Source organism: Eriocheir sinensis, chromosome 14 (assembly GCF_024679095.1).
Source record: "Eriocheir sinensis breed Jianghai 21 chromosome 14, ASM2467909v1, whole genome shotgun sequence".
NCBI lineage: Eukaryota > Metazoa > Arthropoda > Malacostraca > Decapoda > Varunidae > Eriocheir > Eriocheir sinensis.
The window spans coordinates 7,025,349-7,051,100 of record NC_066522.1 but is presented as its reverse complement, the minus strand read 5'-3'; the positions used below and the strand labels follow the sequence as shown (position 1 = coordinate 7,051,100).

General features: G+C 41.4%; 1 protein-coding gene across 12 annotated transcripts in view; it reads right to left on the bottom strand.

Moving 5' to 3' along the window:
• LOC126998377 (gamma-tubulin complex component 6-like) overlaps nucleotides 1-25,752 on the bottom strand; it is a 73,073-nt gene that overhangs the window by 23,885 nt on the left and 23,436 nt on the right. For 3 of the 12 annotated variants that reach the window (XM_050859980.1, XM_050859971.1, XM_050859982.1), the window contains exons 2-16: nucleotides 19,432-19,775; nucleotides 18,185-18,322; nucleotides 15,437-15,573; nucleotides 14,211-14,476; nucleotides 13,831-14,011; nucleotides 13,225-13,424; nucleotides 11,587-11,731; nucleotides 11,001-11,110; nucleotides 10,454-10,564; nucleotides 9,631-9,999; nucleotides 9,023-9,245; nucleotides 8,517-8,648; nucleotides 7,933-8,032; nucleotides 7,541-7,733; nucleotides 6,226-7,450 (exon numbers count right to left, since the gene is read on the bottom strand). In XM_050859980.1, coding sequence (XP_050715937.1) covers nucleotides 6,226-7,450; nucleotides 7,541-7,733; nucleotides 7,933-8,032; nucleotides 8,517-8,648; nucleotides 9,023-9,245; nucleotides 9,631-9,999; nucleotides 10,454-10,564; nucleotides 11,001-11,110; nucleotides 11,587-11,731; nucleotides 13,225-13,424; nucleotides 13,831-14,011; nucleotides 14,211-14,476; nucleotides 15,437-15,573; nucleotides 18,185-18,322; nucleotides 19,432-19,753 — 3,852 coding nt within the window. In that variant the 5' untranslated portion in view covers nucleotides 19,754-19,775. Of the gene's footprint in view, nucleotides 1-363; nucleotides 474-875; nucleotides 992-1,382; nucleotides 1,551-1,999; nucleotides 2,157-2,364; nucleotides 2,507-2,624; nucleotides 2,869-3,524; nucleotides 3,661-4,851; nucleotides 4,939-6,225; nucleotides 7,451-7,540; nucleotides 7,734-7,932; nucleotides 8,033-8,516; nucleotides 8,649-9,022; nucleotides 9,246-9,630; nucleotides 10,000-10,453; nucleotides 10,565-11,000; nucleotides 11,111-11,586; nucleotides 11,732-13,224; nucleotides 13,425-13,830; nucleotides 14,012-14,210; nucleotides 14,477-15,436; nucleotides 15,574-18,184; nucleotides 18,323-19,431; nucleotides 19,776-25,752 lie in introns of all 12 variants that reach the window. The other 9 variants (XM_050859976.1, XM_050859979.1, XM_050859977.1 and 6 more) reach the window with 9 other exon arrangements.

The following is a 25,752-nucleotide window of genomic DNA, read 5'->3' as shown; positions in this document are numbered from 1 at the left end:
AACAAACCTGTATGAATTTTTTAGTGGACTTAAGCTAGTGGAGGAGGAATGGAAGCTAATTCATCCGCTAACTGTTTCCAAAGTTAGCGGAAACGCTAATCAGCTAACGAAAAAGTTAGCTTCGCTAATTAGCAATAAGCGGATTATTGGAACCGTGCCCACCACTGCTTAATGGTATACATGAATTTCTATGTACATATCATAGTCCACTGTAATATGGGATTAAAAGAGATGTTGCTCCCTTGATACACATATTTGCCATAAAACAAATGTAAGTATGATCACTAATAATCACCCAACTTTTGCAGAAAATGGGGTGATTGATAATGATTAAAACTTTCCATCCAGCCTAGTGTGGGTTACCTGGAGATGATGGCCTCAATGAAGGAGCTGTGGAGGGTGTACAGGTGGTCCAGGGAGGTGACCTTGGACTGCAACTTCTCCTCAAGTCTGCTCCAGCTTATTTGGTGAATCTGAACAACAAACAAAATATATGTGCTAATAATGATAATGTATTTATGACAAGATAAGGTATTAACAATTTTATATGTAAAAAAAATGCAACTGTTAAAATAAGAAATCAGTATTAGTATTAGTCTTACATAACAGTGCAAGTGTTTTACAGTGTTTGTATCATCTTCCTTTGAGAGAGTACAAATAAATGCATGATGCAAGATGTTTACTTGTCTCATGTTACAGGGCTAATTGATAAACTGTCATGTTGTCATACTAGTCTAAAAACATATACACAGTGCTAGAGTTTGTCTTACATTACACAATTCTAGATGAACATACATGGCATATAATATGCAGTACTAGTAGTTTACATATTTCATTGTTGTCTGTGTGTATCAAGGGGCATTAACATCACCCACCTGACTGATGACATATGCGTGCAAGGCCTGGAGGAAGTGGTGCATTTTGTGGCGGTGGAGGCATAGTTGGTGGAACTGTGAAGATCGGGAAAGCAGCCCTTCCTTGTCCTGCCGACCTGGGAAGGGAGGGGGTCATGGTGCTGGCGTGCGTGTGAAGGTTTGGTATGTCATAATCTTCTTGTACTTATCAAATCTACTTTATTCTTGTGAACCTGTGTAATTTAATTATCTTCCATTATATGAACGTGACTGAGCCACCTCAGTGGAGTTTGGACACATCTACCACTTTATAATACATTCCAGCAGTATTTATGGTCATGCTATACACAGACTAATGACATTCATCATTCATTTGTATGGTTATCTATTCCTTTTTCAGCTTAAAGGATGCAATCAGCTGGAGTATCGATAAGTAAATTAATAAGTACTAACTTGTGTTAATGCAAGTAAAGGCTCTTGATAAGAGAAATCAGAACTATTTTGAGATATGAACACTATCCTACTCACTGAGGAAGGCGGTGTGGCAGAAGAGGTTGTCCGAGGCCCAGATGGCATGGTGGAGGGAGGCGAGGAAGCTCCACACACGAGAGTAGGAAGTCAGGTTGTTGTTGTCTAGGATGAGGTTGTGAGGCCACGACACACGATACCTCAGTTCAAGGCAGTCTACAATGCTTGCTGCTCATCACCACACACAGGAAAAAGTTTTGTTTAGTCATCCATACTATATATATAGTGGAGTTTCTATTTATTTTCTAGTCTCTAATACATAACACCTATTAAATACAGATATTTCCTTCAAACTAAGAAAAAAGTATGGTATCCTCTTAAATTGCAGAGGAAATGTCTGCAAGCATGGAGCAACAAGACACGGTGACAGAAGTCAGTGACCACACCAGCATTGCAAAAGAAAAAGAGGACAGAAGGATTGACAGTGAGACGGTGGCTGAGTGGTCAGCATGCAGGTGTGGTGATCCAAATCTGAAGACTTCAATTCACTCATAATCAGCAATAAACAGATATATAAGTGATAAGACCCACACGATGATTCCACATGTATGGGTAAAGATAAGTTGCATAAGATAACTTACAGCCTATGGTCAGTGTGGGGCTGTGCCAACACTTACTGGTGTGTGTGAAGGTTGGAGGAATGCTGGTGACCACAAAGGAAAGGTTTTCTGCCAAGGGATTGGTGCTCCAACAGGAATCTGCCACAGACTTGTTGAGAATGTTGTTAAGCCTGGTGGGGACAAGCAGTGTAGCAGGGCAGGTGGTGGGCTCCAGCTGATGGTAGAGGTGGGTGGAAGGGGGAAGGTGAGTGATATATGTAGTGCATCAGGATGTGGAGAGATGTGGATGACAAAATATTCTAAGAAAAATAAATTCAATCCCTAAAATTATTATCCCGATGAACACTTGTTAGAATAATCAAATGAACCTAACTGACCACTGTACTGCCTAGCCATCCAGTGCAGTATTTCTGTGCCTATACCTTTCCAAAGAGGTTGGTGGTGAGAGCCCGGGCAAAGTGGGCATCATGGAGCAGCAGAAGGGAGCGCAGGGCCGTAAAGTGGTCAAGGAGACTTCTCTGCACTAACACCTCTGCCAGCAAGCTTTCATTCACCAGTCGGCTCCTGCAAAAGGGAACACAAACAGTTAATAAGAAGAAAGTAAACTGCATACGCACTTTAGGCTATTAACACTAACATCATGAAGACAATGGAAATCAGGATGACAAAAAACATAACTCACTGTGTTGCAAGGTGCATTCTGATGGAGCGGATGAAGTACACTGGGACGCAAGAGAGCTCGAGAGTTGAGGGGGCATCTGTGGGGTTAAAGGGGGAAGACGTGGAGAAAGTCAAGGCAGTGGAAGTGGAGGCCAAGGTGGTGGATGATGAGGACTCAGAGGCGGTGGAAGCTTTGGTAGAGGAGGGTCGGGTGTTAGGTCTTCCCCTCAGAGCACTGCCAGTGATGTCCAGCAGAGGCTCCTGGTCTGTATGGAGGGAGAGTAAAGAGAATTTAGACTTTTGTAATTTTGATGAAAGTAGAAAGAGTTTTATCTCATATTCTGTTTTTTACATTTCTTGGTTAATGGGTAGGTGAAAAATGATTCTTTATCAACACTTTGCTTAATTCATATTTCTTCATTGCTTTCATAAGTGTAGATGTTCGCATTCATGCATTACATATTTCCTATGCAATAATATAGCAAACAGATCATAGAGTTTTGAAGTTTTAATCAAAACTAAATAAAAGAAAGGAAAAGTACAGTCTATCGTTGTACTTTGTGACAATATAGCCTCGTACAATGTGTGAAATCACAAAGTATGAACCATTAATTAGCATGTACTAAAGGGTACACCCAGTTTTCATATTTTCTTCCCATATCTCCCAACATTCCCTCTTCATTTTTAGTCCCTGTCCTGGCCTCACTGGTGAAGACATGGCCTTGGGCGCTCCATACTTGCCACACTCATCATGTTGACTCCTCCACCCACATTCCCCCCTCTCATAGCTTTAAATAACCCATAATAATTTTAAGACCAAAACTGAAAAGATATTTTTGTGAAAGCCACTGACAATATAGTGACAGACTGAGTACAGTGTGTCATGGTGAATGACATACACAAGCGAACAATGCAAACTGACCCATGAGCTTCATGAACTCCAGGTCATAGTATGGTGTCTTCTGCACTGGGAGGTTCTTGAGGGCTTCCTCCACCAAGTCTTTTATAGGAGTGACTTCTGTCTTTGGAGTGTTGGGGCTGGGGAGTGGCGTGGGTTCCTGGGTAATGGAGTAAGCGTTGTTAGTTGTCATTTATGGTATTGATGATGCAACAAAATTAATTCTTCAGCAGTTGTGTTTATGTGTCAGAAAAAGTCTAATGCATTTAACATGGATAAATTGTATGGAACCACAGAATTGAGTGTAAATGAACATTATGTTTCTTGTAATAGAGTAAACAAAAAACATTTAGTCAACTTTTATTAAACCCATAAAATTAATTTTCAAAAGAAGTTCAGTAGTGTATTTTCTAAACACTCAGCACCAAGTCTCATGTAACATAGAATTCAAGGTGGTAACTTAACAAAATTCACATGTAAAACATTATTAAGTAGTAAAAAATCAATGCACTTTAATAAGCTTTTAAGCAAATCATTTTATGCAGGAGTAAAGCACATACACAGACAAGTGACAAGAGAAGCTTAATCTAATATGTAAATAAATCTGCAAAATCAAATAAACTGGAATATGACCGGCCAGCAGCAATACTTCAAGACTGTGGCAGTGATGAAGATGTGCATTAGGGAAATAATATCTTGGTTGAACCACAAACACTAATGTAACTTTAAAATGATACTTACCAGCATTGCCTGGCTATACACTAATTATAGACATCAAACGATCATTAAAATATGGATTAAGAGCCTCACAGGTATTCTTAACTATTTAAATCACTTTACATGGGACTGCGAGTCTTCCTGTAAGGGTTGAGACTATGTCATATCACTAAAAGTATAATATCAAACCCATATTTGGTGCACTAGATAAATGGAGAACATGATTGCCTTGCATGTAATCTTGTAATTTTTGTACTCTCAGTTATAATATCTAAAATACATGCACGTGTGTGTGCGTACACACACACAAACAAACACACACAATGGTGCTTCTCTGGTTTTCTAGTTTAGGGTTCAAAGTCCAGGCTTGTGAGAGTTTACTTACCACTCCTTCACAAATAAAACATCAGACGCTGGGAGGTACGCAACTTTTAGTACTACTGTCAAAAGGCTTGTGAGGGTAATGCTTATAATAAAATTGGGTTGCTGTAAGAAAAATTTGAAAACAGCATCCTATTGGGTAGCACATGTGGAAAAATAAAATAACTGCCATGCTTTGGACACGAAGATCATGCGCACAAAATCAACGACACTGAGAACCACGTGGGATTGTAGGCAAGTAAAGACAACCTACATTTTTCCACAGCAGCTTATGAATGACAGCATCAGAGGCATGGCCATGAATGCTGCGGCCACGCTCCTTCAGAACCTCCCCGCCAACCTTGCAGCATAATGGAAGGAGGGAGGGAGAGGAAGTGCCTATAGTTGAATGATCTTTAATTCCAGTTTTTGCAATAACCTGGTTGAAATTGGCTTCATTCAACCAACCAGTTCTTTCCTCTGATGCAACCCAAATTCTGAATGTTTAGTCAAGGTCTTACTTTGGATTCTGAAAATAACCGACCAGAAAATTCTTTCTCAATTTAAAAAAATGAATGAAAGCATAATAAAGTGGTGGAGCTACATTTAACTTGTCTCTAAAATATTCTGAACTTACGATATCAAAATCTGAGGTCGTAACACTAATTTATAGAATTTTTTTTTTGTAGTTTAAAGGAAACTGGATGAACAATAACAGGGAAACTGGAATGAAGCTGGAGAGCTCATATCCTCAAGAGTATGACCTAAATACACCCATGAACAGTTAGATAAGTTGGATTAACGACGCCCAATTTATCACCCTTGAGAGCCCTAATGTATCAATATATGAAATGCTTTGCGAATTTTCTTGTTGTTATTGCTTTACCTGAAAACTATGGCCTGAGTAATGCTTCTCAAAGAGCATGAAAAAGTGGGGAGGGGGGGAATCAAAAGATTTGCACTTATCACGAACCTTTGAAGTTGATTCTCATCTATTGTTACTATAAGGTTGTCATGCCATAAAGATTTATTGTAAGTCAAGAGTCTTTGAAATTTTGAAATACTTAGGTCATATGGCATGGGAGACAATGCTACTTAAGAAATGATATATTAATAATTTGACCATTTTTAATTATCAAGAACTTTCGTACAATACTATCCACTAAGGTCAAAGCTATTTACATACTGAATTTTAATTTTACTCCATAAAATTCATGTTGCTATTTGCTTTGTGAGAGATGCCCTTTTAGTACATGTATAAGGGCATTGTGCTGGTGAGCTATGTCATTAACTTTGGTGGTTAGTTCGCTGCAGTCCAGTGGTAAAAACAAATGTACATTAAATCATACTTAGATATAAATATATATGGGCTGTATACAGATTTTCATATATGAAGATATAAAGAAGGTGAAGCAGAAGAAGCAGAATAAAAACAAAGAATAATAAGAATGAGAGCTGAAAGGAAAGGCAATGAAAGCAAATAGATTTTGCATCAGACAAACATGATGCCAAGTCATCCACACACAAGTCATGTATGGGTGATGTTTAGAGAGCAGCAGCATTATCATTATGAAGGAGACACACTTCACCTGTTCAATGAGGTAACTGGAGGGCACAACAGAGGAACAAGAAGGAAAAGAACATTTACCTGGTCAATCAAAATTGGCCTTTCCTCATCTGGGGTGGTGAAGGCTGTCGAGGTGGACATTGGTCTCTCTGAGGATGAGCAGGAGAGGAAACTGGAAGTGCTTGTGCTGGAGACTTGTCGGCTGTATGACTTGGCGCCTCCAAATGCCTCCTGCTGTGCTTCTGTGTCTGTCATGCCATACTCAGTTTCAACGACGCGCTGCTTGTTCTTAGCTGCTGATGATGAGGTGACAGCCCTTGACTTGATGATGTTCATGTTGTTCTTGGTGGTGGTTTGGTGGTACTCATTCAGCACCTTCTCTTTGATGGCAGCAGCCTGGGCTCGCCTCTCCTTGAACTGTAGCACAAGTTCATTTAAGTTGCTGTTGCTGTCATCTGTAGTGGTGTTCCCCTGGTAGTCTTGAGTCTGTGTGACACTCTGATCTGTGGTATTGCCTTGATGATCTTCAATTTGGGTCACTGTGTTACTGGTGTGGTCTGTTTTATTTCCCTGGTGGTCCTCCTTTTGAGTGTGAGCCTCAATAATGGTGACTGGCTCTGGCACATTTGCATTGGCATCTGGAGACGCTGTGAGCATGACTGGAGGAGCAGTAATGGGCGAGGTAGTGGCACCAGGAGGAGAAAGATTAAGGTTGCCATTACCATTGTCATATAAGGCTGCTTCAATGGAACTCTTCATGTATGCATAATTAGTGTTTTCCACAGCACAGCTTTCAGGGATTGTCTGTATTTTGGGGTCAGCCTCAAATTCTGGAAGGTTTTCATCAAATGGAGTGTCTACAAAATCTGAGGATGTGCTCATTAGTGAAGCTGTCATATCAGACACTGAAGAGACTTCTTGGTTTGGGCTTTCCTTCAGGAGCTCCTCATTCCTTTCAGGCTGCAGGTGGTATGGTGCAAAAGTACACCCTTTTGCCCTGTGTTGTCCCTGTGTGTACATGTGGTGCGGCCGCTTAAGAGCACCACCAATAGGGCCCTGCTCCTGCTCCAGTGGTGAAGGCTCTTCAGGGATGGAATCAGGTGTCTGGGGGAAGGAATAACTGACTTCCTCTTCCTCTGTCGTTTTAGGGGCTGTGTCATCTGCCTCTGCAGGGTCCCATGAGGTGTTTTCAATGCAGTGCTTTCGTGCAGCATTTAGGGACCACCTCTGCACCTTCCACTTGGCCCGTGCCTCAGCCTGTTCTGCTTCTCTTATCTTTCGCTGATAGAACTGCTCCATCTGGATCCTGAAAAAACAAGAGGAAAAATTATTTCAAAATTATGATTTGATTTCTAATAGTAATGAAAACCTTAAAAGAAGTTACATATGTAAGTACCTTAGTGCATTTTCTTTTTCTATTTTCCTCCTCTCCATCTCTTCCTGTTCTTGAGCAATATTGCAATCCTCTTTTGCCTCCTTGTCCTTCTGTTCCTGCTTTCTCTGCTCTGCTTTCTCCATCTCCTCTTTCAGCTCCTTGAATTTGGCTGCCTTCTGTTCCTTCACGTGCTGATTACGCTCATGCATCTTGCCTTACAGAGGAAATAGCAAGAAAAGTTACACTGAAGCAAAACAAAGTCTATTAGACCTTATTGTAAAATGTAACCAAAAGTGAATCAATTTTAGGTCATTGCTGGAACAAGGAAAATCAATATTAGAAAATATTCATGAGGCGAATGCAGTGAATGGAGATAGAGTAAAAAGAAAAAAATTCTTTGTCACTTCACTCACTCTCTATCTCTTTCAGGACGGCAGCGTGCTTGTTTGTAGAGACAGTCATAAGCCTGTGCTTCTGCAGCCTCTCCTCCTCGGCCTTCCGCTGCACTGTGACCTTTGAGAGGAATGAAATAAATAAGTAAATATGAATGACTTTACTGACACTCAATTAAGCCAGAATTCTGCAGAATATAAGTGGTAGAAGACAGGAAGAAAAGGGAAACTAATGAGAGGAAAGGCATTTGACTACTCTGTCTAAAAGAGCTGTGTGTGCAACCTCCCAACACATGGGATGAATACTCTAAACAGGGGGTGACAAGGTATATTTGGGTCAGCACCTGGGAGAGGGAGAAACCTGTTGGAAAGGATACAGAATGCCCAAACTCAAGGCAAGTGATTTAGAAAGAGATAAGATATGAAGTTCCCAGCTGAGATTTTTGGTTAAGGACAGACCAAAAATGTTTGGTGTAGAACGGGACAACTGAGTGTTATCGAAGAATAAGGAACAGATGTGTGGAAGGTTGTGTTGAGTTAGATGGAAAAATTTAGTTAAATCCTCAGGGTGAGCCATGCCCTCTACCCTTGTGATCCCTCTTTACCTGCATCTGAGCTGCCACATGGTCCATGTGGGCAGCATACACCTCACAGCGGCTCTGCATGTGTGCCAGCTCATCACCAGACACACAAAGCTGCATCGCTGGCTGGTCGTTACTCCCAGACACCAGGTAGTGCTAAAGAACAGGAGACATTAAGACTTTTACCACTGAAAGATGACACAATATTTTCCTTCTTCAAATGAGTCTTTCAATCAAGCTCTTGTCCACAGTCAGTCAGGTGCCAGGAGGGACTCAATCACTGACAGACTGATGCAGCCAATCAGAGACTGCACTGTTCTCGCTCCCAGCCAATCAGGGGCCAAGTGGGACTTAGTCTGTCATGTGCTGCACTATTGTTGTACCTCCACAAGTGTTTCTTTTAGGAGTTTTATATGTCTGTTTGTACTTTTTATTTGACTGATAAATTTTACTGTTACATGAAGTGGCTCTTTATTATGTGATAAATTGCAGAGGTTTCTGTGTTAGGTAAGGTTGGGTTGGTTTAATACCTTTGCGGAGCATACTCGCAGGAGGTTGATGGTCTTGCCACATACAAAAGCTTCCTCCAGCACATCTCGGAACAGGGAAGGGACAGAGGTGTGGGGGCGCAGGGTGTAGCCAGAGGTCCAATACATGCGGTCTCTCCTAAGAAGCGCTGCACCACTCACTTCTATCATGAACTCTGCCCCAGGGTCTGAACACACTCCCTGGTAGATCCATTCCTCCAGATACCTACAACAAACACACACATTACATGCCTTCAACATCTGCATAAAGTTTTTTTGCTCCCCTTTTTTCTTTTTAGGGTTTATTTTCCAATTTGTATGCATCCTCCCTTTCATGTCAAGAATAAAACTACTTCTCAAAATAAAGATGGACAAACCTTTTATTATCATTATTTTTTTAATTTTTGTATCTCACGTGAACATTCTTGAGTACACATTCATAGTTTCTTTTCCTGATATGAGTACTAAATGGGAGGGTGTGCAGATATTGGCACACATATATATAACAAAAATTAAATCAGTATAAATATTCATCCATTTCTAATTTACTGTAATCAATCAACAAAATAAACAGCAATGACTGCATTTTCATGATGTTAAATGAACCTTACCTAAAGAAGGGCATACAGGAGCTTTTAAAGATGGAGATAAGGAGGAGGAGGCAGTCTCTGTCCTTTGTGGTGGTGATACTGTTGAGCAGGTCCCCCAGAAGACACAGGCCTCTTGGAAGACATGCCGGGCCTTCCTCCACCTTCCCCAGCTGTCTCTTGTTACTGATTCCCAATGAGATGTCGGTTGTCTCCTTAATTCTGTTAATCCCTGCTGTATCTCTTGAGACATTCTGTGACTCCTTGGTTCTTTTACTATTTGTTGTAATTTTGCAAAGAGAGGCAACAAACTTGATTTTCTTGACTAGTGGCTGAGCTTTATCCAGCAGTCCTGAGAGGAGAGTTTCGTCTCCCAGATTGAGCACCTTCTCTCTGGAATGCACCATTTCCTGCTTCAGTCTAAGGCTACAGCATACTGAAACAACTTTACTTGTGGCAGAATGATTTGGTGACAAACAGATAACCATAATACTACCCCAGAACATTGAATAATATGGCCATAAAGAAGATTCAATTTTTTAATATAACGTAGTTTCAGGGAAGCCATCTTAGGCAAGCCTAAGAAAATTGTCTTTTTCTAAAAAAATAATCTTTCTTTTGAGGCATTAGTCTAAGCTACCCTCTGTACCTTATTTTCTTAGTGATTAGAGACTGGCCAAGGGTACAAAATACGTAAAAAAACCTCAAGATCACTACTTCATAAAAAAAAAAAGGCAATAAAAGTACCAAAAAGATAGCATTGTACATCTAATCACTGCATCATAACACACGTACTCTCTCTCTCTCTCTCTCTCTCACACACACACACACACACACACACACACACCTGTATGTCTGGAGCATGTTGGATATGGCGAAGGTGAAGGCAATGAACACCGAGCCCTGTGTCAACACCTGCTGTGTGTCAAACTTTGGGGTGGAACACAGCACCTCCAGCCTAGGAAATAATACACATAATGTATGAGACACAATGATTAGAACTTTGTGGTTGCCTGTAACATTTAGAGCCTGTAAATATAAAAGGGAATTGATTAGCTAAATGATTCTGAAAATAAATGGCTAAGGAAACTTTCAGAGTGGCATAAAGCATTATTTGCCTGTTAGTGATGAACTGATAGACTGATTGAGGTAGTACAATATGTTCTTTGCAACACAATGGTTGCATGCAGCATTTACAATCTATGAATGAAATAGTCTGACTAAATAATTTTTAAAACAATTTACTAATTAAAACTTTAGAACATAAAGCATCACTAAGCCTGAATGTCTGGGACAGACTGACTAGAAGAAAAATAATGGTCTTTGCAGCACAGTTTTGAAAGTCATGTGCCTCTGGTGGGGAGGGGATGAAAGAAAGTTTGTGCTGCCCTTACCTGCGGACCAGAGTGCCGCACTCAACAAGGGGCAGCAGAGAGCCTTTCAGTGCCTCAGGGGTGATGTTGGGGTGGCAAAGCCCACTCTTGATGCTGAAACACTCCTCCTCCTGAAAGGCACAAGAATTATTTTCATCAAATTTTCTTTTGTAACAGGAGGATTTGAGGGGTAAGTAAAGGAAGTAAAAAGGGATGAAAATATCTGTAACAAGCTGCTCCTATATAGGGGACAAGACATATCATCGTCATATGGCTGTGATGTGGATTACCGGGGGCACCTAAATCTTTGATGAACTGATAGTGACATGAGACTGATTTTTAAACTTTACATCAGCATTAAATGACAAGCAATAATTTGAACAACTAATGAAATCAGTAACACCAAATTCTGGCTCTGCATTCTGTCAGCTTTAAAGAGTGACTGCAGCTCCATCTAATTCACAGGGTGTCCTTTTGCTGTTGCCCATAGGAAAGGTTTTGTTTCTAAGGTAGAGGAGCCTTAACTCTTTCTTCTTACTCTCATTCCATTATTATTTATCATAAAAAATCCACCTACAAGCAAGATAACTACAACCCCAAGACTTACATCAGACCAAAGGAAGCTATTTGAAGGGACACCAATGAGGAGGTAGAGTATGTCCTGGCACAGCTCCTTGACGGGCCGCACACACAGCTGGGGAATGCTGTGGCCCCCTACAATGGACCACAGCTCCTGGTACAGCAGCCACACACTAAGCAAATGAAAACATTATGTAGCTAACACCAAAACTGGAAGTCTGCTACAGATGCTATAAAAATGTTAGAGATCATTGATTAGTAAATCAGAGATCTTAATGTCATTGTGAAAAACAATATAGCTCTTAAATATCATTCCACCTCAAAACATGAAAACACATTCAAATAGAAAAGGTTGACATAGAGCATGAAAAACATTAACATGAGTAAAATTTTAACACCGAGCAAAGACAAGTGAAAAACAAAAGGAAAATTTTTGTAAATTGAAACAGTACAATTTTGCACTGGGAAAAGCTCAAAGATCCGGCCATCAAACATCCGGATTTTGGGAAGAACGGTACACTTTCCTGGCATTGGTTTCCAGTTCATGCTTTTTGTACATACCATTCAATTAAGGTGCGACCTGGCCACGTGCTCGGGTGAACAAGCGCGGGAAGCAGAGATATAGGTGCGGCCTGGCCACACACCCGGGTCAACAAGCACAGGGAGCACACTTGTGACTGAGTAGCGACCAAGGTAGGTTGTGTCAAGTGTTTACCTTGTCCTGACTCTTGAGCCATGGCTCCGAAGCGTAAATATATGGTGCTCAGCATTAGTGAAAAGCTTGAACTGTTTGAAAAATTGGAAAAAGGTGCACCAGTGCCTTGGTTAAGTGAGGAATATGGTGTTGCAAAGCAAACAATTAGCGATATCAAGTGAAACAAGGCCAAGATTTGTGGTTTAGCTGCCAAGGTCGGTGCAAGTGGAAGTGCAAGTGAGAGTTGCGTCTATTTCGCAGAGATGTGATGTGATGTGCAACACTCAAGTGGCAAGCAAACGAAGACTGACTTTTTTTTCGTTCAAAAACACCTACATCAACTCTGACTCCCGCTACATCACCCACTCAACCTTCATCGCCGATGTCGTCAGCTTCAGGCCTACAGGCATACCACTCAAATGCTGTAGACCATGAAGAGTCTGACTCTGATTAAGATGTCAGATGCACCCCCTCTAGAACCCGAGGATAGTAAGCAAGAATGGACACATGATTGGGTTACTGTGGCATTTCATTTATATACCATGCAAATAAGCACTTACCTTATTCTAAAATGTATAACTCTTGTATCCAGTGGTAGTTTAGGTGTTGGAGGTATCAGGCGTTTAGTAAGTTGTTTATGCGATAATTTTTATTGATCTCAATATAATTTCAGTAAGATTCAGATCTTTCACCGGATAGGGTTTTACCCCCAATTAGACTGGATCTTTGAGCTTTTACTGGTTAGAATAAGTATTGAAAACTACATTTAAGGTCCTGACAGGCACAAACTTAAATAAAAGGAGGAGGAATATAAAAGTAATGTTGCTTACAAATCTAGCAGAATATGAGAGAACACTTGGAACAAACACAGCAGAAGAAAAGGTTGAAAAAAGTTTTAACATGTGAAACTAGCAGAGAGCAGGGAGCGAACCTTATTTCTGAATTCAGAGGTAAGTTAGAGAAAGTTCTTACTTGTGTGTCGTTTCTGTCCCTGCCTCAGATATGAAGGGCTTCTCCTTGGTCTCCGGGATGTGTCCGAGGGTGGCCCAGGAGCGGTGGGTGCTCAGGGGAAGGGCAGCCAGCACAGTTTCCCAGGGGTCCTCCTCCCCCTCCTCCTCTGTGGAGTGGCTGGCATTGGAATGGGAGGATGCATAGCCTTCATCACCTCCAACCTGCGCAGATGAAAGTTACCAAAATCAACATCATTATCTCATATTTAATCTTGGTCTCCCAAAGAAATGCATACTAACCACTTTGTAAGAGTTAAGAGTACAATCTTTCAGAAATCTTGGGCTTCTTATGAACTGTCAATCACAATGGCTCATGTGGGCACTTAATGTATCCTTTATGTACAAAGTTTTGCCCGTTCATGATCAACACCTTTATGCTCTCAGCCTCATCAGCAATTCCATTCTGCTATAGTATCTCTCTGAAGTTTCTGTTGCTCTACATGTTTTCAGTCATTGCCCCAACTTTTGCAGATTCTGTTTTAAAACACTTTTTTTACACTCCCAATTGAGAAATTCAAGATGCTTTAAGTCTTATTAATAACAGAAAATTAAGCAATGGTCAACTTACACCACTGGTGCCTGAAGGGGAGGTGGAGTGCAGGGTGGTGGTGGTGGAAGCTTTTGTGGTGAGTGAGGAGGAGAGGCTGAAGGGGTTGTAACCTTTGGCATTGTTTGGCAGTCTGGGGAGGGAGAGAGCCATGTTGGGGCTCACCTCCTTCCTGGACTCCTGCAGTAGTGCTCCCAGGACTCTGTTAAACAGAGGAAGATTATGATAAATAATAGTCTATTCATATGAAGACTATATTATAGTGAGTCAGCACCTGTTATGATTAATGATAAAAAATAATAAATAAAAACAAATAAATAAGCAAGGAAATCAAATACTAGCAAGCAAAAATTAAATGACAACTTTATGAAGAGCAAACAAAGAAGATCTCAAAGACTTACTTCCCCCTTTTCAGGGCATCACTTTCCCCAGTGAGGAGTGGGCTGACGCCAGTGCCAGGAGGAGCACTGCTGAGGCGGATCATCTCCTCCACATCAAAGGGGGCGCTGGACATCCCCATTGAGCCTCCTCCATCCTGCGGTAGATGTGTGGCCAAGCGAGTGTACAAGGAGGAAGGGAAGGAGAGGTAAGGACGTCCGGTCTCTGCCTTCTGCAGGAATGTGTCTCCATACTGTAGAGGTCCCGGTGGAAGGAAGGACGGGGTGTTCTGTAAAAAACAATTGCTTTGTAAACTTCCATAATGTTGTACTGGTCTGGTGAGGATGTGATGTTATGAGGAGGAATGTTTAGCAATAAATGGAAGATAGAGAGTACTTGATCACCTTGGGGAAAATGGAAGAGTGGGATAATTATGTAATTAAGGAGGCAGGAGGGATGATGTGTTGTGTGGAGATAAGCAGATGAGTGAACTTCTCTATTACTGTAACACTCTTGTGGGAATATAATGTAATAAAGTTAATAATAAAGATATTATGAACCAAGCGTTAGATAGATGATGTTGGAGTACCTTGGAGAATATGGAACAGGGAGTTAATAAAGGGGGCAGGAAGGATGGAGACAAACGACTTTGCAAACTTTCTTTAGCATTGAACGGAAGGTAGATGGTGTTGAAATAGAGTGAGGTAGTAAAGAGACTATAAGGAACTATTTAAATGTTCTATGATGAATGGAATATCAGACTTTACTTTTACTGGCAGGATGTTTTGCACCAAATGTAAGTAGAGCAGGGGTGATATGAAGTACCTTGTGAATCTAATATACCAACATACTGAAACATCATGGGTTATGAAGGAAGCACAGGCATGGCAGGAGCACCAGGCTTGAGAGATAGTGCCTCCTTGATACCCATTGTCAAATGATCTTGCATAGTGAATATTCATGGCTAGGGAGTAATGAAGACAGAACACCAGCATCGCCAGCAGTTCCACAGTCCAACACAGTGTCATTGTTAGCACCCAAACCAAACTTATGTTCTTCATAATGCTCAAGTTTTCTACTTGGCACCAAGTACTTAAGAATTTCCTATGTGGTTTCCTCAAATGTCTCACCTTCTATATTACAACCAAACTATGATGATGCAAGAAAACTTCAAAGTATTTTGTGTTTAGGTTGGGAGCTTACAAACTTGCTGTGTGGCTGTGGAACTGATCTCACAATACATATATACCTCCTTCTGGTGCACAATCCTGGGTCTGAGTTCAGCCAGGACGGGCTGCTGCACCTCCCCCACCGCCCCACCCTGCCCCTTCAGAGCCACCAGGAACCTCATCACTGTCCGCACATCACTCCCGGCCTCCAAGTGCCCTGCAAAAAGAAGGTTTTGTACGTAGATTTCTACAGTGTCAACTATTTATATATATATATATATATATATATATATATATATATATATATATATATATATATATATATATATATATATATATATATATATATATATATATATATATATATATATATATATATATATATATATATATATATATATATATATATATATATATATATATATATATATATATATATATATATATATATATATATATATATATATATATATATATATATATATATATATATATATATATATATATATATATATATATATATATATATATATATATATATATATATATATATATATATATATATATATATATATATATATACACACACACACAGAGATAGAGAGAGAGAGAGAGAGAGAGAGAGAGAGAGAGAGAGAGAGAGAGAGAGAGAGAGTATGGTATCAGAAGAACAGATAAACCTTTATATAATTGATAAGAAAAACTGAAAATTGATAAGATAACAGATAAAAGTAGATGCTATATGAAAGACAAATAAAAATGAAGAAGTATCAGTGGTCAGGACAAGGAGCAGGAGAGAACAACAGACGGACAAGGAGCGACAGCCTGGGAAATGGCTGCCGTGAAAAGGCCGAGGCTGCGTTTTTTTATTCCTTGTTAAATTGTGTTATTTCCCGTCTTTAAGTTTCCTTGTTTGCTTATTTTAGTTTTGGTTAGCAATAGCATTTTCTTTCCTATAGTCCGGCAAATCTTAAGTGGCGGCTCTGACGTAGACAGCCCGCTAGACCCTGTTGCCACGTTTCCAACTGACCTCGCACACCGTGCCTCTCTCTCTCTCTCTCTCTCTCTCTCTCTCTCTCTCTCTCTCTCTGTGTGTGTGTGTGTGTGTGTGTGTGTGTGTGTGTGCGCGAGAGAGAAAAGTGGGGGTGTACTCTCATTCGGGGAGTATGGTGCACGACAATGCATAATAATAATAATAATAATAATAATAATAATAATAATAATAATAATAATAATAATAATAATAATAATAATAATAATAATAATAAACCTCTTTTAAAAAACGCACTAAGACTCTTTACCCCTTGGGTGATGTGGAAATAAAGTCAAAGTATAATATTTTAATGTTCTTAGCGACCACTCCTTCCCCACTCCTTGGCCCAAGCGGAACCTCACCATTCACCTGCATGACTCGCATCAAAATTTGCTTGACGGTCCTGGCATTCCATATACAGGTACAGTCTGTCTCCATATTTTATCATAATTGTGCCATATGGCTGACATTGTATGGCAGATGGCAGACACACCAAAAAATTGCAGAAATGCGATAATTAAAGCAGGCAGAGCAACTGGCAACTGCGGTGTGTTGGGTTGACTTGAGCTGACAACGCCGCAGTGGCAACGCTGCCAAGTGTTGTACAAATTTCTGTGTATTCACTCACAGGTAGAGAATCAATCATAAAAAAACATATTTGTTTTTATACAAAAGTGAGAAAGAGAGAGAGAGAGAATGGCGTGAGAGGCACGGTACGCGAGGTCAGTTAGAGACATATAGCACTAGTGTCTAGCGGGCTGTCTACGTCAGAGCCGCCACTTAATATTTGCCGGAGTATAGCCTGCTCACAGCGTTTCTTCGTTTGATTATAAAGAAAATGGCAAACCGTTCTGTTGTAACATTTGGTTTATTTTCAATTTTTTTTCTTGAACTTGCATTGAACTGAATGTGTCCTCCGTCTGTATGCTCTCAAATTATTGTGACCATTTTTCCTTCTCGTGACGCATCACACTTTGTACTTAACAGCAAACAGCTCAACTATCATCTAATTACGACGTTTTTCCCTTGTTGGATATAACATTTTTACCGTAATGACAAGAATTGAAGGAATGTCGCGAAGTGCTTTGTAAGTTGCCGAGGAAATAGTTATTGCCTTACGCTTCACAGCCGCTTCCAGGCTCTTACTAAGTTCCTTGGGCGTAATGCTCGAGGAGGACCCTCAGCACCACTGCAAGAAAGAGGAAGGTCCACAGCAACGCGACGGTGGGTTTTAGGGTTTTGGTGGCGGTGGTGGGTGTTGATGAATGGTTAGCAATGGCTCACCACTTAGTTTGGATAAGTATTTCCCCCCCTCCCAACCTGACATTTATTAAACAATTTCTTCATGTGTTTCAGAATGAGTGATAGCGAGCATCAGACTGGTGGCTAGAGGGGATATCCTGCCTAGATTCAGTTAAATATCTCTGGGGTGCAGCACAATCCTAATTCTTTGTGAAGGAGCTGAGGGTGAATTTAATTAAGAACTGAAACACACATACATAAAATTCATCTAAATCATAAATGGAAAGCTGAATAGTAAGTATGCCCCACCTGACACTATACGCTACCAAAATCTTATTTAAAATTATGTATCCATGTCTACTGAAACCCATAACACCTGACATTGTTGTTCCTCTTTAATGCAGCGCAACTGAGGCATGTACTGGAAAAAAGTAAAAGGCAATCAGATGCAGGCTACACAGGCAATAGGGCATGTAAAGAGGCTAACGTCTCTCTCTCTCTCTCTCTCTCTCTCTCTCTCTCTCTCTCTCTCTCTCCACACACACACACACACCTCGTTCTCTGAGGGCGTGGAGGCAGCCGTCCAGGGCGTTGCCGTCGTCGAATCTCCGTTGCTGGCGCAAGACGTGGGTGTGCCAGATCACCTCCTCCAGTTCGTTCAGCCGCAAAGATGAGTTCTCCCGCGCGTAGTCTGGGTGATGCGCAAGGAAGAGAGGGTTGGGCTTGGTTTGTCCTTATTACACTGTCAAACATGCTATGATGGCTTCACAATATAATTAGTGATATTCAAAACCTACTTATTCCAATGGCAACGAGGTACAAAATAAAGTAGAGGGACTGAAATTAAAGAAAACTCATTATATATACGTTTATGTTTAATTGGCTGTATTGATGTTAAGGTACTGCGTGAAGAGATAAATGGGATCTCAGTATTATAAAGGTGGATAATGAGAGCCTGCCCATTCCTGCGATGCGATGGGAAGGGAGAGTGGGAAGAAAGATGTCAAGATATACTCAGGGCGGGGAAGGCTGTCCTGGGAGGGAGGAGGGAGAGACGGAGGGCGGAGGAGAGGAAGGGACGAACAGGAGGGAGAAAGAGTGATTATGAATTATGAAAAGAAGAGTGGGCGTCCGTGGATTCCTTGTGCTTGACCAATGATATAGGCTACTCTTAATTGATGAGAGAGGAGAAGGGGTTTATTAACGAAGCATGAAACGTTTCGACACCTTAGTATTGGTATCTCAAAAGGCTCTCGTAGGAGTTTTAGTAATTTCCAGGTGTGGTTTCATGAGCCAGGCAGTAAATTAGCAATGTTTCTGCGCCACGAACGGGAAAAACACTCGCGAGAACCTGTCTTAGCTTTATGGCCTTCAGAAATAGTAGTACCACAGGCAAACGTTTGAGCCGTTTGATTGATTGATTGATACTTTATTGTTGCAGGTAAACAACAAGGGAGAAGGGAGGAGCATGCCATCCCAAACCCCAGGCAGGGCAGAATGTGATTAGCTATACAACTAGTAATACATGTGTAGGTAGCACCATGAAACTAAAAAAAGATTAGCACTTGTCCCCTACCATTGTATCTTTTTAGTTTCCTGGTGCTACTTACACGTGTATCCTTAGTTGTATAATCACACTCTGTACTGCCTGGGGGTTGGGATGGCATGCTCCTCCCTTCTCCTTTGTTGTTTACTTGCAACAATAAACTATCAATCAATCAATGGTAGGAATGAATGCACAACAAGGGAGGGGGCGTTTGAGAATATGAGGCCGTGTCAGAAAACAACAGAGAGCATTACCTTTCCTGTGTGAGAGGAGAATGGAGTAGACGAGCACCTTCAGCCTCCCTTTGAAGGCCTCCTCCTGGTCCCTGTCTCTCACCCTACACTGTCCAAAGGAAGCCTCGACGAAGTGGGTCACCAGCTGCTTCACTAGGCTGAGCGTGCTGTCCATGTTGGGTGAGGAGGGGGTGACATTGGTCTTCGTGATGGTGGTGGTGGTGTTACTGGTGGTCTTGGTGGGGCCATTAGGTCTGGGGGCATGGTTGATGGGGCCACTAGGTCTTGGCGCATGATGGCCTCCCCCAGCAGGCACGACGGCCACTGGTCCTCGGTGCTGCATGGTGGATGGACGCTGAGATGGCCTGAGAGTGAAGAATACGTGCCATGGAGTATTGTGTCATAGTGATATTACGATATTGCCATTATTGTGCAAAATTCGGATTCTTTACAGGAGCAGCGAGTAGCGGGCTTTATTTTATTGTTTCCTTTTTTTTTGTCCCCTTGTGCTGTCTCCTCTGCTGTAAAAAAAAAAAAAAAAAAAAAAAAAAAAGTTGCAAAATGAACGTCTATCATGACATACTAGAAACAACAAATGAGCAAAATTATATACTTCAAGCAACAAAAGGACTCTCACTCTCTATATAAGCTTCCACAGTGTTAAACAAAATTTCTAAACCTATATATACAATAGAGATAATATACAACATTCCATCTTCCCTCCCACTTGTCGTTCATCCTCCATTAATGTTAATAATAATAATTTCATTTCGCCCTGAGGCATATATATAAAATGACCTACAAAAAGTAAAACGTAGGAACGAGGATAATAACATGAGTTGGCGGTAAGAGGTCACGGTTGAGTAACTTTTAGGTCCGTATTACTAAACATTTCGTCGCCCAAGTACACACATTTGACAAGACTTTCGTAGGAGTTTTGGGCATTTCCAGGAGTAGTTTTATGACCCTGGTGGTAGTTTGACCCTTCTTCTGTGCCGTGAACCTAAAGAAACACTCATTAGAACCCAATTGACCCCCTCTCTGACCTTTAAAAATAGCTGATGTGAGAACCGAAATTGTCTTATAATACCAACCTTTAAGTCGTAGTATACGTCTTCACTTCTTTCTTCCCACTCTTCCTCCCACTGTTCGTCCCTTCCTTTCCTCCGCCCTCCGTCTCTTCCTTCTCCCTCCCCAGGACAACCTTCCCCATCTTTCTTCCCGCTCTCCCTTTCTCCGCCCTTTCGTCCCCTCCCTCCTCCTCTCTCCCAGGACAACCTTCCCCATCTTTCTTCCCACTCTCCCTTCCTCCGCCCTTTCGTCCCCTCCCTCCTCCTCTCTCCCAGGACAACCTTCCCCATCTTTCTTCCCACTCTCCCTTTCTCCGCCCTTTCGTCCCCTCCCTCCTCCTCTCTTCCAGGACAACCTTCCCCATCTTTCTTCCCACTCTCCCTTCCTCCGCCCTTTCGTCCCCCCCCTCCTCCTCTCTCCCAGGACAGCCTTCCCGCCCTGCTGAGCCACCGAGCCGTCTTCACTCAAGGCCGCGTAACAAAAAACTTCTGACGTTGTGTTTACCCGGAAAGGACTCACACGTGACTCATAGGGTACTCGGTGAAGTCAAGTGTGTGTGTGTGTGTGTGTGTGTGTGTGTGTGTGTGTGTACTGTTATAAGCATATTCTTATATATTTTTCTAACTTTTCATGCAATTCCTAAAACTTTAATGCTTTCATTTGGCTAAGTATTATATTTGTGTGTGTGTATGTGTGTGTGTGTGTGTGTGTGTGTGTGTGTGTGTGCTATCATTCAGTAACTTTTTTCTCCTCTTCTTTTTCTTATTGCCATATCATCATCGTCATCTTCATCGTTACTGGAGAGAGAGAGAGAGAGAGAGAGAGAGAGAGAGAGAGAGAGAGAGAGAGAGAGAGAGAGAGAGAGATGCATGAAGCAATCCGAGTCGACTATTCTCCATTAGCGTAAAACAAAAGAGGTTCAGTCTGAGAAGAGAATTGGATTTGCATCTCCGGATTCTTTTTCTTCTTTGATCGGTAAGGAGCTTGCGTCTCTCTCTCTCTCTCTCTCTCTCTCTCTCTCTCTCTCTCTCTCTCTCTCTGCGAAATAACAGGTATAGTAGTTTTAAGGAAATATAAATAACAGAAAGAAAAGGAAGTGGAGGAATAAATGATGAGAGAGAGAGAGAGAGAGAGAGAGAGAGAGAGAGAGAGAGAGAGAGAGAGAGAGAGAGAGAGAGAGAGAGAGAGAGAACAGGAAAGGAAGAGGGAATCAAGCTATAAACAAAAGGAAAAGGAAAGGAAAAGGAACAAAGGAAAAGGAAAGTAATGAGAAATGATGTAAAACGAAATGACAGGAAAGGGAAAGGAAACGAAACCAAACAAAAGGAAAAGGAACAGAGGAATAGGAAGGTAATAAGAGAAATATGACTGGAAAAGAGATAACAGGAAAGGGAACCGATGATAGGGAAAGGGAAAACAGCGAATTAAAGAGGGGAAGGAAGGAAAGAGGAAGGAAGAGGAAGGAAAGGGGAAAGAGGAAGGGAAGGAAGAGGGAGGAAAGTGAAGAGGGAAAGGGAAAACAAACGAGAGCAAAAAGTAAAAGAAAAGGGAAGGGAGGGAAATGGAAGGAAAGGGGAGAGGGGAAGGGAGGGGAGAGGAAGGAAAGGGGAGAGGGGAAGGGAGGGAAGAGGAAGAAAAGTGAAGAGGGAAAGGGAAAACAAAGGAGACCAAAAAGTAAAAGAAAAGGGAAGGGAGGGAAATGGAAGGAAAGGGGAGAGGGGAAGGGAAGGAAGAGGGAGGAAAGTGAAGAGGGAAAGGGAAAACAAAGAGAGGAAAAAGTAAAAGAAAAGGGAAGGAAGGGAAGAGGAAGGAAAGGGGAGAGGGGAAGGGAAGGAAGAGGAAGGAAAGTGAAGAGGGAAAGGGAAAACAAAGGAGAGGAAAAAGTAAAAGAAAAGGGAAGGAAGGGAAGAGGAAGGAAAGGGGAGAGGGGAAGAGAAGAAAGAGGGAGGAAAGTGAAGAGGGAAAGGGAAAACAAAGGAGAGCAAAAAAATAAAAGAAAAGGGAAGGGAGGGAAAAGGAAGGAAAGGGTAGGGAAAGGCAGGTGTGTCAACAAGGTACGGTCAGGGAGGAGCCCAACGCTTTATGCTTGGCCGGCCCTAAAGGTGACATGCGTGACTCATTAGCATAACCGGTTGGCTTACACAGGTCGGCTAGGCTTACTATAACAGACGTGCGTACCCTAGACAGCTGCCTCTCCCCCGTACCCTTCACTTCCATGTCCTTCACTTCTCTATTACTTTTTTTGTTTTGCTTCGTTTTTCCTCCTCACTTTTTTCCTTACTCTTCATTCCCTTTCCTCTCTTTCCCTTTCTCTTACTTTTAGCTCTCCTTTTCTTTCTCCTCGGTTCTCTTTCCCCCTTCACTTTCCTTCCCTTCCCCTTTCTTTCACTTTTGTTTTCCTTTTCTTTTTCTTCGGTTCCCTTTCCAACTTTCCTTTTCCTTCCTCTTTTTTCCCTTTCCCTCTCTTTTACTTTTTAATCTCCTCTTCTTTCTCCTCGGTTCCCTTTCCCCTTCATTTTCCTTCCCTTCCCCTTTCTTTCACTTTTGTTTTCCTTTTCTTTTTCTTCGGTTCTCTTTCCAACTTTCCTTTTCCTTCCTCTTTTTTCCCTTTCCCTCTCTTTTACTTTTTAATCTCCTTTTCTTTCTCCTCGGTTCCCTTTCCTCCTTCCCTTTCCTTCCCTTCCCCTTTCTTTCACTTTCGTTTTCCTTTTCTTTTTCTTCGGTTCCCTTTCCAACTTTCCTTTTCCTTCCTCTTTTTTCCCTTTCCCTCTCTTTTACTTTTTAATCTCCTTTGCTCTCCTTTTCTTTCTCCCTTCACTTTCCTTCCCATCCCCTTTCTTTTACTTTTTGCTCTCCATTGTTTCTCCTTTCTTTCTCTTCGGTTCCCTTTCTCCCTTCACTTTCCTTCCTTTCCCATCTTTAATTTTTTTTGCTTTGCTTTGCTTTCCCTTTCTTTCTCTTTGGTTCCCTTTCTCCCTTCACTTTCCTTCCTCTCTCTTTTACTTTTTGCTCTCCTTTGTTTCCCCTTTCTTTCTCTTCGGTTCCTTTTCTTGTTAATTCTTTTCCCAGCACTACTCTTATTTATTTCCCTTTCCTTTCCTTTCCTTTTGATTTGATTTCCTCCTCCTTTCCTTTTATTTCTTTAAACATCATATCTTTTTTCCTTTCCCTTCCGCATGATTTCAATTCACATATTTTCTTCTGTTACTTTCCTTTCCTTTTCTTTCTCTTCGGTTCCCTTTCCTGTTATTTATTATTTTTCCGTCATTTACCTTCTTTTTTTACTTTCCATTTTTGCTTCGATTCCCTTTCCTTTTATTTTTTTTACATCATTTATCTTTTTACTTTACTATTGCTCTGATTTCCCTTTTCTTTGGTTTTCTTTCCTGTTATTTCTTTTCATATAATTAATTTTCTTCTATCAACATTGCTTTGTACGCTTTCATTTCTATTTCTTTGGTTTCTCTTCCTTTTCTTTCCTTTCTCTTATTTTTCCTTTTGCGTTACACCTCACCAAAGCTACAAGAGAAAGGGAGAAGGAACAGAAGGGAAAAGAAGAGGAAAGGGATAGCAAGGAAAGGAGGATGGAAGGGGTAGGGGAAGGACAAAAGAGAAAGAGAAGAAAAGTAGTGTCATGGAAAAGAGAGAGAGAGAGGAAAAGAAGGGGAAAGGGATAGCAAGGAAAGGAAGATGGAAGAGGTAGACGAAGGACAAAATAAATAAGAAAAGTAGCGTCAGGGGGAAGAGAGAGAATGGAAAAAGAATGGGAAAGGATAGCAAGGAAAGGAAGATGGAAGGGGTAGGGATACTGTCATGGGGGAAGAGAGAGAATGGAAAAGAAGAGGGAAAGGGATGGCAAGGAAAGGAAGATGAAAGAGGTAGGGGAAGAGAGAGAATGGAAAAAGAATGGGAAAGGATAGCAAGGAAAGGAAGATGGAAGGAGGAGGGATAGTGTCATGGGGGAAGAGAGAATGGAAAAGAAGGGGGAAAGGGATGGCAAGGAAAGGAAGATGAAAGAGGTAGGGGAAGAGAGAGAATGGAAAAAGAATGGGAAAGGATAGCAAGGAAAGGAAGACGGAAGGGGTAGGGATAGTGTCATGGGGGAAGAGATAATGGAAAAGAAGGGGGAAAGGGATAGCAAGGAAAGGAAGATGAAAGAGGTAGGGGAAGAGAAAGAATGGAAAAAGAATGGGAAAGGATAGCAAGGAAAGGAAGACGGAAGGGGTAGGGATAGTGTCATGGGGGAAGAGATAATGGAAAAGAAGGGGGAAAGGGATGGCATGGAAAGGAAGATAGAAGAGATAGGGAAGAATAAAAAAAAGAACGAAGTATTATCATGGGAGAGAGAGAGAGAGAGAGAGAGAGAGAAAAGAAGATGGAAGGGGTAGGGAAAGGACAAGAGAGAAAGAGGAAGAGTAGTGTTGTATTCCATTGCGAGCTTTTATTTTTTGGTTTATTGGGCAAATGCAAAGGGGGAGGAGGGACACAGGGCAGGGGACACAGTTGTATGTATGTAACTATGTGGGAAGGAAGCAATCAACCTGGCAATTACACGCATACAGTCCATTTGGTACGATTATAAAACTTTCACCCTCTCTACCGCACACACACACACACACACACACAACACACACACGTATACCATTAGCGTCGTGTGAATTTACGACACACTAATTTTTTACCTAACAGGAAATGATGACAGAACTTTAGTTGGTAAACATGGCCCACATAACTGATCTCTCTCTCTCTCTCTCTCTCTCTCTCTCTCTCTCTCTCTCTCTCTCTCTCTCTCTCTCTCTCCATAACCCCTCCTCCTTGATCAATGTGTCGTATTTTCAGGGTCCACATGTCTACGAACGATGAGCAAGTTGTGTCTGTTATAGTATTTTATGACTTATTTCTCTCTCTCTCTCTCTCTCTCTCTCTCTCTCTCTCTCTCTCTCTCTCTCTCTCTCTCTGATGGATTTATAAGTTTAGGTTTTAGACAAAAATATAACTAGCGACTACAAGGAGTGGACATTTTTTTCTCTTAGTAGGCTATCTACAATACGGGCGGAAGACATGTAAAAAATAAAATAAAGTTAGGGCTTATAGTTGAACGCTTAACATCTCTCATCCTTGTTTATTCTCCCCTCTTTTCACCTTAATCTGATATAACGTGCTTTTCTATTCTCTATTTTTCTGCTTAGTCTTGCACGATCCTCTTTAACCCGGTAGAAGAGACGGGCCAAATTTGTGGCTTTAACGTGTACCAGCGACAGGCCAAATTTT